We start from the raw sequence: 16,997 nt of genomic DNA, 5'->3' as shown, positions 1-16,997 counted from the left end.
GCAGGGAGTTGAATTAATAGAAATTCAGATGGACAATGGGGTAAGGTTTTTGTTTGTTTGTTTGGTTTTTTAGGCGTCAGAGTCATAGGGGGTGGGGGTGTTTCAAGGAGCAGTTGAATCCCTGATCTCAATTTGAAAGTCTAAAAGAGCAAGAAATGCCCACTCAAAGGGTTCGCCATTACTGGGGGGTGGGGTGGGGCTGTGTGTGTCTGTTTTCAGTCCAGTTGTGGGTCCCTTCACACCAGACTGGGACATAAGACCTGAGGCCTCCATAGTGGAGGAGGAGGCATTCCTCAGAGAGCCTGTATCTTGACAAGCAGTGGGAATTGGGAAGGATCAAGCTAGGACACACGTCCAATATAGATAGCTCTAGACCAGGGGTTCCCAACCTTTAGGCCACAGATCAGGAGCAGTCTGTGGTCTATTAGTAACCGGGCCACACAGCAGGAGGTGAGTGGTGGGTGAGCGAGCAAAGCTTCATCTGTCTTTTACAGCTGCTCCCCATCACTCTCCCATCACCCCCAGATGGGCCTGTCTAGTTGCAGGAAAACAATCTCAGGGCTGTCACTGATTCTGTGTTATTGTGAGTCATATAATTATTTCATTATATATCACAATGTAATAATAATGGCAATAAAGTGCACAATAAATGTAATGCACGTGAATCGTCCTGAAACCAACCCCAACCCTCCCCCCCGCCCATCCATGGAAAAATTGTCTTCCACATAACCAGTCCCTGGTGCCAAAAAAGTTGGGCACCACTGCTCTAGACCACAAGTTTTCTGCAGTTTCAGTGAGACAAGAAGGAACCAACATTTAGTGAACCCCATGGGCCTGCGATAGGGTCAGGAAACCTGGCTTCTGGTTGTGCCTCTCTCTAGCTACCTCTCCATGAGTGACTTCAGAAAAGACAATATGCTTTCCCTGGGCCTAGCTTGGGTAGATGACATAGACTTGGTGGTCTCCCAGGCTTCCTTCTAGCCATGAGACTCTGCGTTCCCAGTCAAGAACGTTTCCTTATCCACAAGGCAAAGGTGAACTGGTTTCAAATTGTACCATGCCTAGTCACTAAATATTCTCGGCTGGCTGGTCAGTTAGGGTTGGCAGGGCCTTGAACTACCACAGCTTGGGTTTTCCTTGAGCGTGGACTTTTGTGCAGTTTGCTCTCTTGCCCCTCCTCATGCTTGTGTCTGCCCCAGGTGGCCACCCTCGACCCATTCAGCCGCAAGTTAATGAGTGACCTGCTCCCTCCCTGTGTAGTACCAGCCCGCAGTGCTCCTGAGATCCCAGGTCTCTGTGGGAACCGGCCAAGGGCCTAACCAGTTCTGGTCACCTTTATGCTTCTCCCGCAATACACTAGAGGTAGGAAGCAGACAGAGCTCAGGAAAGAAAGGCCTTTAGAGGGCACTGGGTCTAACTCTCCTTCAGTAGCTCGGGTTTTTCGCTCCAAGTATTCGAGCAGTTCCTGTCACCCATTTTCAATAAGCGGGAGCACAGTGTTTCAAGGCAGTGGCTTACATCCATGGAATCTCCAAAGTTTTTTTTTTTTTTTTCTTTCCCCCAATGTTGAGCTGATCTCTGTCTCCCTTTGGCTTTTACCCCTGGGTCCCAGCTCTGCCCCCTGGGACCGCCTAGACCCTATCTGTTCTCTCTGATCTGTGGATGTCTAAGGATAGAACCCGAGTCCCTCTGTGTTTTCCCCAGGCCAAACAGCCTCAGGTCCTCCAAATGTTCCTCAGGGGACCTGGGACCAGTACTTCCCAGCCTCATTACTGGCCTTTGCACATTCTACCATTTGTGGCTCTGGGGAGCCCCTTACTCACCTCCGTTTATTTGTACCCTCAACTTTTCCAGACTTCTCCATTACTTTTTCATGGTGACTCCAGCAGGTTGATTCTGAACCCCAGGAGTCCTGGGTCCAAACACCTCATACAATTCTCTCTGATTTGTTTGTCATTCTGGTCCAGCTAACTCCCATGACTGTGGTGCCCTTGGGAGGGTATGGCCTTCTTCTTGGTGTCCCCACATCTGAGGGCAAGCCTGAGGAGAGGAGGTGCTCACTGGGATGGGCTGACTGCATTGTACTGTGTGGGGGCTGACCATATAGCCTGCTTTTCTGCCACTTGCTTTTGTCTCTTGAGCTGGTGGGGGGTGTAGGAAAGGGATATTTTAAGGAGCATCAAAGCTGGAAATGAGTCTGAGCCACGCCCACAGTGGGGCCTAGAAGTGTGAATCAGATGGGGAGAAGCACCAGCTCAGCCATGCCTCTAGCAGTCAGTGATGATGACAGTGACGAGTCCTACCATTTCTTTAAAGTTTCCAAGGGACTTTCAGTTCCATGACCGCATTCTGTTCACAGAGCAACCCAGTCAGATAGACCATGTGATCCCTGCAGCAGGTTCCTGGCTGATCCCCACCTGAGGCCCAGAGAGAGGAAGCGCTCAGTCTCCAGGGAGGAAGGATTTGGAACCCATGTCTTCTGACCCTCAGCCTTCCCCGTTTCCCCCAAACCACACCCCAGCAGCCAAGGCTGCTGGGGCTGACTTGGCAGCTTCCCCACTGCAGAGGAACCTCTGCCCAGGCTGTAGTTCTGTTCCCATGGTAGAGGGAGGGACCTCTAGGGGAGGTGCCTGAGGATTTCCTGTCCTTTATCTGGGCTGCAGAGGCAGGCCTGTCTGAGGTGCGAGAGAGGCACTTGCAGCCAACTTTTCTGCTCTAGGTTGAAGTCAAGTCAGGCAGGCAAGGGCAATGAGCTTGGGAAGCACGTTGCCCCAAACATCTGGTCTGAGCAGCCCCCACCTGAGTAGTGTCTTGTAAATGGGACAAACAGAGAGGGTCATGTGGGAAAGGGGCCAGAATGGAGTCAAAGCAAAACACCCCCTGAAGTGTACACAGGATGCCCGGGGCAGGACAGTGTCACTGTGAGGAGTGGCGACTCTGGTATAATGCAGCACTGGGTGACTTTAGGCAAATTCTGTAACCTCTGTGAGCTTCCAGCCTCTGTCAGCTGTGAGATGAAGGTATGTACTTACCTCAGGGGTTGCTGAATATGAAATCCAATAGTATAAATAGCACTCTCACTGTTATTGTTGTTTAGTAGTACTTTCTTCTACCTTGTCACTGCTATTTCTCACTAACTTGGAGACATGCTATACTCAAACCTGCCACCTCTCGGGCCTAAGTCTGGACTTTTCTGTCATTTCAGATTCTGCCTCCTCCTGAAAAGCTCTTCCTGACTGTGCCTGCCTCCAGGGCTCCCTTCCTCCGGGCTCCTTTAGTGACATTTATTACTCTGAAAGAGACTTAGTAACAATGGTAACACCAAGAACAATAGGGAATTCTTCTCAATTCTTGACACATTTGAATTTACTTAGCTCCCATGACAATTCAGTAAGGTGGGTACTGCTATAATCACCCCCATGTTATGTATGAAGAAACTGAATCAGGGAGAGGTTAAAAGAACTTCCCCAAGGTCATGCGGCTCGAGGGTGATGGAGCTGGGATCAGGACACAGGCAGTCTGAGTCCACCACCCACATCCTTAGCGACTGTGTCATGCTTTCCCCTTCCCTTTCCCAGATGCCTGCCTGGGAGGCAAGAGCTAAATCTCGAGTCTCCCACCCCTGCCTGACTGCTCCCCACACCCACCAGCAATCACCGAGTCCTGTACATACAGTCCCCAGGTCCTTGCATGTTCCAGACCCCCAGGGTTGACAGATGAAGAGGAGAGAAAACACTGAGGGCTGGGTATCTAAAGCAGAGCTGCGCTGAGATGGGGGCGGGTGTGCAGGAGGGAGTGGGGATTGTTCTGATGGCAGCAGGCCTGCCTGATTAGCACTTTCCTGCACTGAGGGTGGAGAGCAGGCTGCTAGGTGGCATTAGGAGAAGAGACATTTTAGTGAGCTATCTTCACAACCAGGTTGTATTATTTAGAAGGTGTGGGTGGTTAGGGGCACGTGGGTAGCTGGCTGGATTCACTTTTGTGAGCCCTGCAGCTGGCCTGGCACATGCTAAATTGGGTATGTATGTGAGGGGCTTTTGTCTAGATGCTCTAGTCCTCCCTCCAGTGTTCCCACCTCAGGGCTCTCGGGTGCTGCGAGCTTACTTCCCTCAGGTTTTACCAGCTGCCAGCTCCGTTACTTTCGAGCTCATTCTGTTACTTGCCTCCAAATGAGCTCCAGGGGGTGCTTCAAGGACAGTCCATCTTAGCCTCTGCCTCCCTGAGAAGGAGGGCCTAGTACCAGCTCTTGCCAGGTACTCTAGGAGAGTTCAATGTTTGTTCAGTTTTCAGACCTTGGTGCCTACCATAGGGCCCAGTGCAGAGTAGGTGCTCAGGTAATATTGGTTGAATAAATACGCAACCAAGGGGGAGTGGATTTGGAGGGGAGAGCCTGGGGATGCTGACGTGAGAACAGATCAACAGGAGGGCTGTGGGCATTTACTCAGTTTCTTGGTTTCATCTGTAGTCCAATAGAAACCATTTGACCTTTCAGGGGAGCCTGGCATGCTGCAGTCCATGGGGCCACAAAGAGTTGGACATGACTGAGCAACTGAACTGAACTGACGTTTCATAGCCTTAGTTTCCCTTTTGTCCAGCAGGCCAGCCTTGGACAGGGCTGTTGTGGAGACCAAAGAGATACAGCATGATCAGGTGCTTCTCTACTACTGGGAACTTACTTCAAGTTAATGGTTCATACTGCAGAAAAACTGGTATATGTTTTTTTATGTCTGTGGCCTAGAAGATTTCTCCTATATAATGAGGATTCTAATGTAGTGGCTCTGACTCTGGAGCCAGACTGCCTCAGTGTGGATCTTGGACCACCACTTCTTCACTGATGACCTTGGGAAATTACTCTGTAGCTGTGGGCCTCAGTTTTCTCATTGATCAAATAGAGATATTATCAGAGCACTAACCTCACAGGGTTGTTATGAAGGCTCAATAACATAAATCATATAAAAAGTACCTAATCTAATGCCTGGGACAATAATGATGACTTGTTGCCCTTTGGCTGCTATGATTATTATCTCATTTTATATTTGCAAATACCTCATTTTGTCAGTACTATGATTGTAATGCTACTTGACAGATGAGGATACTGTGGCATAGAGAAATAAAGTCTTATCCAGTATGATCTATATAAAGTCCTTAGCTCAGGGTCTGGCACATAGTAAGTAAATATTAGTGTCTATCATGAATTATTCTTAATGCACAACATAATTACATTCAGTATCATAAAAATTGTTATCAATAATGATCACAGCCAGAGCTGAGAAGTAGCAGAGCTAGGACTAAAAGTCAGGTCTTCAGATCACTAGCTTGTTACTCTTCCCACTCACCGTACTGCAGAACCTGTATGCTCTGGAGTCCTAACACGGCCATCAGGCCACTCTTTGGGGTTTTCCTTCCCTTCACCTCACCATGGCCTGAGCATTCCTATCATCACCCCTGTCCCCACCTTCTCCTTTGAACTCCTTGTCCCAGCCCTCCCTTTGGCCACTGCTGGGCTCCAAGGCAGGCTTGTGTCTGTTGGCTTCCAGAGGAGAGCAGACCTGGCCTGAGGAGGCTACTTCTCTCAGGCCTATATCTTTTCTGTCAGAGACAATTTTCTCTGGATCTCAGGGTGGGGCCAAGCTCCTTCAAGGCATTTCCTGCCCAGAAGTTTATATTTGGCCTCAGCAAGAGGAAAGGGAAGTTGGGTTTAGGAAGGGGGGTTGGGATGTAGAAGTGGTGGTACAGGGTCAAAACAGGTGAGCACCAACATTTTGCAGAACAGGAAAGGGAAGCAGAAGATGGTGGATGTCCCTTCTCTTAAGTAAGTTTGCGTGCTCACAGGAGCTTGGGATGGGAGAGCTAAGTGCTCCATGAGGCAGAATGCCTCCACCCTCATCCGGAGTTTATCTTCTATTCTCACACCTTTGGTCCTTGGTTCCTGAATGTATGGTTTCTGCCCTGGGGCAAGGTGGGCTGCCAGTCAGCCAGTCTGCTGAATTGCAGATGTGTGCTCAGTTCTGTGGAGAAGGCAATGGCACCCCACTCCAGTACTCTTGCCTGGAAAATCACATGGGCAGAGGAGCCTGGTAGGCTGCAGTCCACAGGGTCGCTAGGAGTTGGACACGACTGAGCGACTTCACTTTCACTTTTCACTTTCATGCATTGGAGAAGGAAATGGCAACCTACTCCAGTGTTCTTGCCTGGAGAATCCCAGGGACGGGGGAGCCTGGTGGACTGCCGTCTATGGGGTCGCACAGAGTCAGACACGACTGAAGTGACTTAGCAGCAGCAGCAGCTCAGTTCTGTGTCCCCACTGTGGAGATGCCAGAGGAGGGGGTGAAGTCAAAGGTCTGCACGATGTTTAGTTGGGAAACAGGACTTCCTATCTAGGTGTTGCCAGAGCATGCAGTAGCCTACACCACATAGCACTGGGGAGACTGAGATACAAAGGACCCAATTGCTGGAGCTCCAGTGGAATGGGGGAAACAGATACATGCTGTCGAGAAGGTAATGGAAATATTCGGGGGGGGCACTTAATTTAACTGGGTGTTAGGGGGTTGGTGAGAGATCAGGGAATGAAGTCTTCATGGGATAGGGTGTCTGACCTTCATCGTGATAAATAATAGGAATTTGCAGCTTCAAGTCAGGCCGGGTCTTGAGTGTGGAGGTGGAAATCAGTTTGATGTCTGCCCCAGCTGTGGGCGGTGGGGAGCCCATTAGGTTGCAGACTAGGAGAGTGGCCAGGTCAGAGCTGGGCTCTTTGGAGAAGAAGCTGGCAGGATGACCTGTTGAAAGGACAGCCTGGAGGCTGGGAACTTGCAGGGCGGAAATAATCCAGGCATGAGAACCTGGAGCACGATTGGGCATGGGAAATCGTGACTGTTGGATGGAAAAATGGATAGAATTTGGTGGCTAAATACATGAGCAGAGAGAGGACAGACCAGCCTGACTAGAGGTTTAAGCCTTAATGTTTGGTGCCTTTGGAGGCCAGAAATCAGGAGAGCTGAATTGGAAGGGAAAGATGGGTTTGTTCTTGGTCCCTATTGAGGGTTCTTTCTTGAGTCTCCCAGAAGAGAGCATGCAAGAGGAGGCTCCCCTCTCTACCAATCACACATACTTCTGTTCTGGGTCTAGATTTTGGTGAGTGGCCATTGAAAGATAGGGAAACTGCCACTTAGATGGAGGTACTGGCTTGCCCAAGGTCATCTGACAGGTTCCTAGTGGAGCTAAGATCAGAATGTAGTTCTCCTGACTTTGGATCCAGTACCCTGTTCACCCATACCACAGTGGAGGGCAGTTCCATCTGCCCCATACCAGTTAGGCTGGTATCTCTTGCCTCCAGGCTGGGAACTGGAAGTGATGGAGTAGCACGTGAATTATTAAAACACCTGTCTTTCCTTGTCTCCCATGACCTTGTCAGAGCACCTGGGATGATCCGGATAGGGGACAGGATCCCCTGAGGGCAAGAAAGCTAATGGAGCCTCTGTGGCAGAGCAGGTGACAGCTTTGACCTTCACTTTCACAAGGAAGCCCTGTGCCAGGCAAAATGTCAGCTGTCTGCTTTGGCTCTGCTGCATCAAGTGCTTGCCTAGGAGACCACAGACCGGGCCGCCTCTGGACCCAAATTCTCAAGCAGCCCCAGCAGGCCAGAAGTCTGGCTTAGCCACAGGGCCCTCATGGCCCTCCTCCACTTATGGCTGCATACTGCAGCTTGGGCTACAGCTTTGTGTATGTGTGTGGAGACAGAGCACAGTTGGAAGTTCCTTATATCACTTCCATATTTATAAAAACTCCAAAAATAAGAACTGTCACCTCCCCTGGCTGATGCTGAAAGGGGTCCACAGTGTCCAGAGATAAGGGACCTACAGTGAACATTGCATTCATTCTTCACCTCACTTCTCAGGACATCCCCAAGGTGGGCTGGGGCTGCCTGGAGGTGCTTGAGGCCCCCAGGTAAGGTGGAAGGAAGCTGCTGTTCCTGGTCTCTTACACTTCAGGTCTGGAGTCAAGCTTTCTTTTATTATGGGAGGTGTCCTGTGCATTATAGGATGTTTAGTAGCATCCCTGACCTCTACTCGGTAGATACTAGCAGCATCCTTCCCCAGTTGTGATGACCAAAAATGTCTCCCAACATTGCCCAAGGTCTCCTGTGGTAGTGATGGGTGGGGGGTTAAATTGTCTCTGGTTGAGAATCCTTGTGGCCTCATGGCCATGGCATGGACATGGAGTGTTAGAGAAGGAGGGCCACACCTGTGAACCTGCCACTGGCCAGCAAGTAGATTTTGTGGCTTCATTTTGTTGCCACCCAGTCCCACAGTAGCTCTAGCTGAGACCAGGGCTCACATCCGAACAGGTGCAGCAGGGGCCCCGAGTTCTGCCCAGCCACCAGAGGCCAGTCAGTGTCTAGCACTATCAAGCTCGGCCACTTGACATCAGCAGTCCTTGCTGCGGCACCCCTCCTGCAACGGTTGGAATGTGGGATAAGAGTTATTTTGGTCTCAGTCTCCCTTTCCCCCTCCCCTGGAAGAACCTAGTTAGAGTTGTGATTCCAGCTAAGAGCAGGAGAGACAACCAGTACACCTGACCTCCCAGTAGACAGAGCATGGTAGACCCCGGCATGTCCGCTGCAAGGTCAGGAGGGGAAGTCTTGACAGTCCCGGCATCCATGACAACTCTTAGTCTTGGCCCTTGTGAAGGCCCTTCTCCATCAGTCTCCCAGACAGAGAGGTGCATATCTGGGTGGTCACCTGTTGCAGCACCTTTGCCAGGGTCAGAACAAATCCCACAGACCCCTTTGTGCAAATTCAAATGAAGTACTGCCTCGGGGCTGAGTGGACACATTTCTCATGGCCAAGGCCCCTTAGTGTAATCTTATGGGAGAGTGGAAGGAGCAGGTCACAAGCACTTGGGGTCAGCTGAGATCCGAGCCCTCTGCTGGAAGGCCAACACCTCCTCAAGTGAGGTCCCTCTCTAGGAATAGGGGTGGGCAGAAGAACTGAGAGCTGCATCAACCAAGAGAAATGATCTGAGAAGCTCTTTGCTAGGACTTGGCATTTCCCACGTGCAACAGCAAGACGAGTGGTCAGTGGCCCCTCTGCCTACCAGAGGGCGACCAGCTTGGCCTCACAGAGTCCACCCTGGAAACTTGAGTTGTCACATAGATACCTGGGACCTTGGGTTGTCACATAGACAGCAGCCTCCCAGGGCTTTCTTCACCCCTCTGAACATTGGCTCTTTCCCCTAGGCTCACTGGAGGTGGGAGACACCATGCTGAAACAAACCTTGTTTTGGAGATACCCATCCTGCATTCACCCTGGAGAAGGAAATGGCAACCCACTCCAGTGTTCTTGCCTGGAGAATGTCATGGACAAAGGAACCTGGTGGGCTGCAGTCTATGTGGTCACAAAGAATCTGACATGACTGACTGACTATCACTCATCCTGCACTGAGGGCCACGGGGGAGATGCCCTTCCAAATAGGCAGCTAAGTAAGAGAAACGAAACCAAGTTTGTTGAAAGCTGCCTCATGGAATAAGTCAGCTAACTGAATAAATTGCCTTCACAGACACCTGCAGATGTCTATCACATGCATTCACATCACTGTTCGTTGGCCCCAAAGAGAGCATGAGCCAGTGATAAGAACAGGCCTGAGTGTAGCCTCTGGATAGAATATTTCTGAAGACCTATGCTGTGGCTTTTTTTTACCAGGTTATGTCTGTTTTGGGCAGCGGTTCTCGATCCTGGGTGTGCTTTCAAATCACCTGGAGAGCTCTCAAAAACAAAACAAAACTAATTATATCTCCAGAGAGTCTGATTTAATTGGTCATGATTTAATTGGGCCTCGGGCACTGGCATTTTCAAGTTCCCCAGATTATAATATGTACCCAAATCGAGAGGGGACTGCTCTGGTAGTAACAAGAACACTTTGATTTGGGCCTCTGTGACATCTACCCCTTTCTTGTCCTAGGCCCTGGATCTTGCCCAGTCCTGAGGCCTGAGCCGGATTTTGGGTTGGGAGGGAGCAGGCTGAACCAGGACTTGGGCAGCAGCTATCTCACAGCCCACAGGGTAACCAAAGGCATAAAGGCCTTGAGTTCCCCGACAGTGGTGTGAAGAGGGGTGACTGGCGAGTGAGGAGAGTGGCTGGATGAGACCCGAGCTCTGGCAGCTTAGTTGTTGATTGTCTTTTCTTCTCCTAGCTCACTTTCCCACTTCTTTATACCTAGGACACAATCTGAACTGAACTTTAAAGACTCTGGATACAAAGTTCAAGTTGTCTTATTAAAAGCAGCCCTCTCTGATGATAACTTTCATACAGCCTCTCAAAATCAGACAGAACCCAGCCAGATGCACACAGTAACCTCAGAGGTAGGCAGTAAAGTTGTTAGTCCCCAAATTGTAGATTTGGAAACCAAAGCTTAGAGAGTAAAGCAAGTTGCATATGATGATTTAGGCAGCAAGTGGGAGAGTCAGCTTGATTGGACAAAGCTTTTTCTCCAACTCAGGTATCATCTTTGGGTGTTATTGTATTTCCTCAGTGGGAAATAGTGCTGCCTTTTTCCTGAGTCCATAAACTCTTCCCTTGTTCATGTAGTTTCTCTAAAACAGAAGCCCTGCTTTTCTCTTCATTGTATCCTCCTCTGTATAGAAAAATGTGCAGTGCTAAGAGGATCCCTGGATGTGGCCTGTGGAAGTGTAGGTGTAGATACTGTCATTTACCCCTGAGACAGTACACTGCTGCTCAGCTAGTTCTTCTTTGTCATTCCCTTTGGGAGACTGAGGCATGATTGACTCTGGAGCATTCTAGTATGTCCTCTCCCCCAACCCTTGAGGGGATCGGCTGGGCCCCTCCCCAGGGAATCTCGGCTTAAATCTTAGTGGAATACAGCTTGTGCCAGCTGGATGCAGTCCCTGACCTGTCCTGGCATATTACCCTAGTCTTGGCCAGCAAAATGGCCTGCAGAACATAGTAGTTAAAACTGTTGGAATTCGCACATCTGGACACAGGCAGGACCAGGGGCCACAGACATTCCTCCATCACTCGTCTCAGCCTGCCCAGTGTCACTCTTCCTGCCAGGCACATAAGGCAATCGTTGGTCTGGGCTCCCTGAGCCCCAGCCCCAGGGACACTGACTGACTACTGGGGATGGGTGGTCACTCCTGGCCCCAGCCTGGCCAGGCTAGGATTGGTGGGAAGGACAAAGCAAAGCACCTTAGCTCAGCCCTTAATCACTAAGACAAAAGCCCCTGACCACTCCATCTGGGAGGGAGCCTCAGGGCCTCTCAAGCCTCTGTGAGGTGGTCTATTGTCAGGAGCCAATGTCCCTGACATCCTGGCAGGTAATAAGCCATTACATTCTTTAGATTCCTGCCAGGAGGTGCTGTTGAGGATTCATTCAGACCCTGCTTCTAACCCCTTGGCTGCTTTGTCTTTTGGAATTATTGTGGCCTCTTTGATAATTCTGCCTCCTACTCTCACTTCCTTGAGCCATCTAGTTCCAATTCTGACAGAGGTATAGATGCAGCCATTATCCAGGCCCAGAAAAGAATACTAGTTGGGTCTTTTTCTCCCATTTTCTCTTTTTCCTTGGGACCCTCCTGTCAGTGTTGGGTAGTAACTCTCTGCTGAATGCTCGGTACAATGTGCCAGTGCTTTTTATCCCTGGTATTTTATTTAATGTTCTCAGTAGCTATTAGAGGTGGATTCTATTTTTGTCATTTTACAGAAAAGAATACTGAGTCAGAGAGAGGTTAAACAACTTGCCCAAAGTTAGAGAATTAGCTAGTCAGACTGCTTAGTCAGAGAGCAAGTGACTGACCAGGATTTGAACTCAGACTTGTCACTCCACTAGATCAGAAGGGCAGAAAAAAGTTTGGGGACCTGGAGTTGGTTCCTTTGAATCTAAGCCTTTTGTTTATGTGGCATCTGAAGGCAAGTGCCATAATACAATGGAAAGAGCACAGGACATGGAATTAAAAGATGGTAGTAATTTCAGTTGTGACACTTAATTCTGTGTGATTTGGTAAAGTCCCTTGGGCCATTTCCAGTATGTCTATACTGTAGCTTTTAAAAAATACTGATTTGGAGAGTCTTACCACAGATCAATTAAATCGGCCTCTGGGGGTGGGGCTCCCAGGGATTGGTAGTTTTACAAAGCTTCCTAGTTGATTCTAATGTGCGTCCACGGGTGAAAATCCCTGAGCTAGCTGATTTGTGCCAGTGCTTCCCAAACTCTAATGTGCATGCAGATCACTCAAGGACTTACTTAAATGTAGATTCTGTTTCAGAAAGTCTGGGATTCTGCCTTTCTAACAAGTTCCAAGGTGAAGCCGATGCCGCTAGTCTAATGATCACACTTTGAATAGCAGGAAGCTAGAGGGCTCTAAGGGCTTCCCTGGTAGCTCAGCTGGTAAAGAATCTGCCTGCAATGCAGGAGACCATGGTTCGTTTCCTGGGTCAGGAAGATCTTCTGGAAAAGGGCTAGGCTACCCACTCCAGTATTCTTGGGCTTCCCAATTCTTGGGCTCCCAATGTGGGAGACCTGGGTTCGATCCCAGGGTTGGGAAGATCGCCAGGAGGATAGCAACCCACTCTAGTATTCTTGCCTGGAGAATCCCCATGTACAGAGGAGCCTGGCGGGCTACAGTCCATGGGATCGCAAAGAGTCGGATGAGACTGAACGACTAAGCACAGCACAGCACAGAGGGCTCTATGTATGAATGAAAAGCCTTGGCACCCACCTGAGTGAGCTGGTTCCCTTCCCACCAACCCTGGCCAGGGCTACTGCCAAGCACTAGGGTAGTGGGCAGCCTTCCCCTCTCCCACGGCCCCTTGTGACTCAGGTGAAATGTGCAGATGTGTAAGATCAGGACTTCATTTCTGCCGTCTTCCATCTCCTCCAGGCTCAGGAAGGGCATCCGGATGTGTCTCCCTCTGCTGCCTCCTCCTTGTTCTGCCTCTAAGCCATGAGTGACCAGAGGCTACAGTGGTCTTCAGGCTACATGTGTTCCTGACATGCAGACCTGATCCTGAAGGGTGGTCCCCCTGCCTCGGGTGGCCTTTTCCCGGGGGGCTGGTAGGAGCAAAAGACAGGGAAGTGGCTGTGGCAGCTGGCTCAGCTGTCCTACCAGCAAAACCATGTCCGTCAAATGCGGCCTGGGCTGGAGTGAAGTTCCTTAGGGCTGTTCTCACTATGTCCCCGGATCACCACTGACCTAGAGATCCAGATCCTTTTCTGGTCTAGCATTGCCCCCTGCCAGAGGGGCTGAGGTACTGCTAGCTGGGCTCTGTGGGAGCAAACACTTTCCAGTACCTCTCAGAGGTCCTCATGATTCCTAAATCTCTGTCATAGGTTAGAAGGTTATAGTGACGTAAAACACGTGTGCACACAGATGCAGGTGTGGGTACAGACTGAGGTGGCTGAGGGGGAGTGTATCCGGGTGCATGGTCCCACACTGATCTATGTGGATCACGGACATGAGCAAACTTGGCTACAGTTACTTGCAGAGACAGATACTGGGACAGCAGCAACCAATGCACACGCTCTCAGAAATGCAGAGTGTTCATTCCCACCCCTGCCCTTGGCCCATTAAGCCCTTAGGGGCTCCAGAGGCTTCAGAGCCTTTTCTTCTCTGCAACAACTCCTCATTAGTGACCCTTGGTCAGGCTATCTTTTTCCGACCAACTTCCACCTTCCCACATTCTTCCTTCCCTTGTCTACCCACCTAGGATCTCTGAAATACATTTGTGTCCTTTACTTATGATTCCTGGCTGCCAGAATCTCATCTTGGATTTCCCTGTGGGAGACCACTGGGGAGAGAGCTCTTCCTGTCTTGGAAAATCCCCACCAGTCTCCTTGGAGGCTCCTGGTTATAGTCTGTAAGGAAGTGGAAGAAATGTGGGGGCAGGAATCCATGGGCAGAGCAGCTCTGCAGAGGCGGCAGCCTCTCTGTGGCCCCAACATCAATGACAGCTCCCATGGCCCCAGCCCCACTGCTCCCTGGCACCATGGGTGGGGAATTGGGCAGTCCCAGGGTTCTGCTGCAGATATTCAGCCTGCCATGGCCAGGAGCGCCTCCACTGTGGCTTTAGTCCACCTGCAAGTCTCCACTGAGGCTATCAGGGGTACCTTACCCTGTGCCAGGCACTCCCAGGGCAGAGTTGGGAGGCTAACCCAGCCATTGCCCTCCAAGACTCCCATAAGCCAGCACTGTCAGCTGGACAGTCAGCATTGGGTTGTGCCACAAAGAGGCCAAGCCATGGGGGAGGGCTGGAGCAGTCCGGGGAAGCCCCATGGGGATGGAGGCATCCTCACCTGGACCTTGGTGATGGGGGAGAAGAGCTGCTTTGTTAGAAGGGGTCAGAACCTTGAGCGGGGATCACACTGAGCTTGAACTCTGGCCTCTGCACTACTGCCTTATGGTGTGAGACTTACAGATGAGCCCTTCCTTTCTGAACCTATTTGGATATGTGTAAAATAAGCATATTAAAATCCGCACAGCTTATGGTGTCTGTTAAATGAGATTTGTTATCAGAATGCTGGGGAATACTAGGTATGATGATGGAAAACAGAATAACGCTGTTGAACATTTTGTATCCCTAGCTGGACCTGGGCTGTGGAAGGGGGTGACCCCCGGTGGTGGGGGAAGGAGTGGATGAAGACACAGTGGTGGTTTCTTCCCCTGGCAGTATTCCTGGACCCCAGATGTTCCTTAGAGTTGTTGCTGGTGGTGGTCCTGTTCTTGGGCAGAGAATACGGTGTGAGAGAGGTGTCCCACCACATCCAGGGAGTAGGGTTTGGGGAGCAGAAAGGAAATCCTAGCTGTGACATGGAGGGAATGCGATAGCTCCTTTGTGCTTCTCTTGTCATTTCCAGGTCACCAGAGCTATAGGTGCTTCCCTGCTGGAGGTTCAAGTGTGCATATCCAGGGTGGCTTGCCGCCAGCACCTGCTAACCTTCTTCCTCTGCCTGTCTCTCTTCCTCTCATCTGTTTTAGAAGCTGAGGCCAAAAAAGCATGCAGGTGGCTCCGAGCAACAGGCTTCCCTAAGTATGCTCAGCTTTTTGAAGGTAAGGTCACTCAGTGGTTCCCCCTGCCCCACCCCAGAGTTGCCTTATCCCTCCATTTTTCAGTTGGAACATGGGGCCCGTAAGATTTTTTTTCTCCCACCACACAAGAAGCTGTTTATCCTGGCCTGCTCCCATCGTTACAACCTCTGTCCTGTCTTTTCTCCTGCCTTCTCATCAGCTCTCACAAGTTCTGGGGTCTCCCATATGTTAAAGCACCTTGTCTCAGGCAGGGCTGCTGCTCTGCACAGCTCCCAGGGAAGGTATTTATGTAGACGTAACATGGAGGGTGCACTCGGGTAGCCCTGCTTTCACCTCCCCTCTCAACGGCCTTATTTCTCTGCTTTCCTTCATTTTTCTGTTTTTCTCTAGAGTTGTTCATACTTGCTGTTTCCATTCTTCCCACATCCCCACTTGTATCTTGGCTTCATCCCCACCTCACTAACAAAACAGTCCTTGTCAAGTTCACCAGGGACCTACATGTGGTCAAATTCAGCGGTCACTTCTCAGACCTGACTTAATCTCGCAGTAGCATTCAGTGCAGTTGGCCATTCCAGCTCCTGGACTACCCTCTTCTCCCGGCTTTCTGGCAGCCACTCTCAGTCTCCTTCACCGGCTCAGCTTCCTCTAACTGTTCTCATTGTTAGAGTGTCCCAGGGCTCTGTCCTAGCCCTTCTTCTCTGTGGACATTTATCTCTGAGGAGATCCTTTTCTGAGCACCATGTATATTCTGATGACTCCCCAATGTCTCTCTGTCCAGCCCTTAGGCCCAAACTCCAGATTCATCGCTTCAACTCTCAGTTCAGTATCTTTGCTCAGCTGTCTGACAGCCGTCTAAGATGTTACCACCTGATGGCGCCACCACCACCTAAGCCCCACATCCCGACATCATCCTCTGGTTCTCTTTTCCTTTGTGCCTGTATCTAACCCTTCAGCAAGACCCTGCTCCCTCCAGACTATATCTTGAATCTATCCACTTCATATCGCCTTAACTGTCACATTAGTGTGATCTGTTCGCCCAGCCTAGTGCTACAGCCTCCTTTCTACACTCCGTCCTCTACTCTGATGTTCAGCAGCTAGAGTGACCCAGGGAGTGCAGGCCTGACCACAGTATACCCCACTCCACTCTGTCACTCACTCCTCCGTGGGCTTCATGGCACACCCAAAATGAAGTGAGCGGCAACGCTTTGTTCTAGCCGACAAAACTGCATCGCCCAGCTTCCACGTGCTTCTCTCCACTTTGCTCACTACTCTCTGGGCTTCTTCCTACCACCTGCTCACACCAGACTCTCGCCCTCCTTGGAGCCTTAGTTTTGGTCCTGCTGGAGACTTTCTCCCAGACTCCTGGCCCAGTTGACCCCTTCTTGCTCTTCAGGGCTCAGCCTTAGTAAGGCCTCTCTTTACCCTGTCACCCTGGCTCATGTCTTTGCTAGCATTTGTAACAGCATACTTTGTTTCTCTCGCATACTGTTCACCATCTGTTGCCCCTGTGAGAGCGCAAACTCCATGAAAGCTTGGATCATTTTTGTCTCATTCGCTGTTGTGTCCCCAGTGTCTAGCAGAAAGTTGGTGCTCAATTAACATTAGTAAATGAGTTCATGGGCTTGTTTTACCAGTAGGCAGAGAGGTGTGAGATTTTGCAGGTATTCTCTCCTCTTCCTCCGCTCCTTCCTCTCCCCCTTTCCCTTCTCAAACCCCAGGGAGCAGGTGCTCTTGCTCTGAGCAGAAGGGAAAGGGAGCTATTGTTTGACTGCACAGTGTCCTTGTTCTTTTCCTGGTCCCCCTGGTTCACCTTGGGCCAGAGAGGAGGTTCCCCGTCTTGAGCAGCCTCCCGCATGAACCTGCCTCACTGACTGATGGGTCCTCTTGTCCAGCTTGACTTTTCTGTCTTCTCCTTGATCTTCCCCCTGTGGCCAACCGTGAGCTCCCTGGGTCCCTCCT

General features: G+C 50.5%; 1 protein-coding gene across 3 annotated transcripts in view; it reads left to right on the top strand.

Moving 5' to 3' along the window:
- STARD8 (StAR related lipid transfer domain containing 8) overlaps positions 1 to 16,997 on the top strand; it is an 82,025-nt gene that overhangs the window by 52,817 nt on the left and 12,211 nt on the right. For all 3 annotated transcript variants that reach the window (XM_070365404.1, XM_070365406.1, XM_070365405.1), the window contains one exon: positions 14,988 to 15,059. In XM_070365404.1, coding sequence (XP_070221505.1) covers positions 14,988 to 15,059 — 72 coding nt within the window. The remainder of the gene's footprint in view (positions 1 to 14,987; positions 15,060 to 16,997) is intronic.

The sequence above is a fragment of the Bos mutus genome, chromosome X (assembly GCF_027580195.1).
Source record: "Bos mutus isolate GX-2022 chromosome X, NWIPB_WYAK_1.1, whole genome shotgun sequence".
NCBI classification, from domain to species: Eukaryota; Metazoa; Chordata; class Mammalia; order Artiodactyla; family Bovidae; genus Bos; species Bos mutus.
The sequence above is the reverse complement of the archived record's forward strand: the minus strand, read 5'-3'. Positions and strand labels throughout refer to the sequence as shown.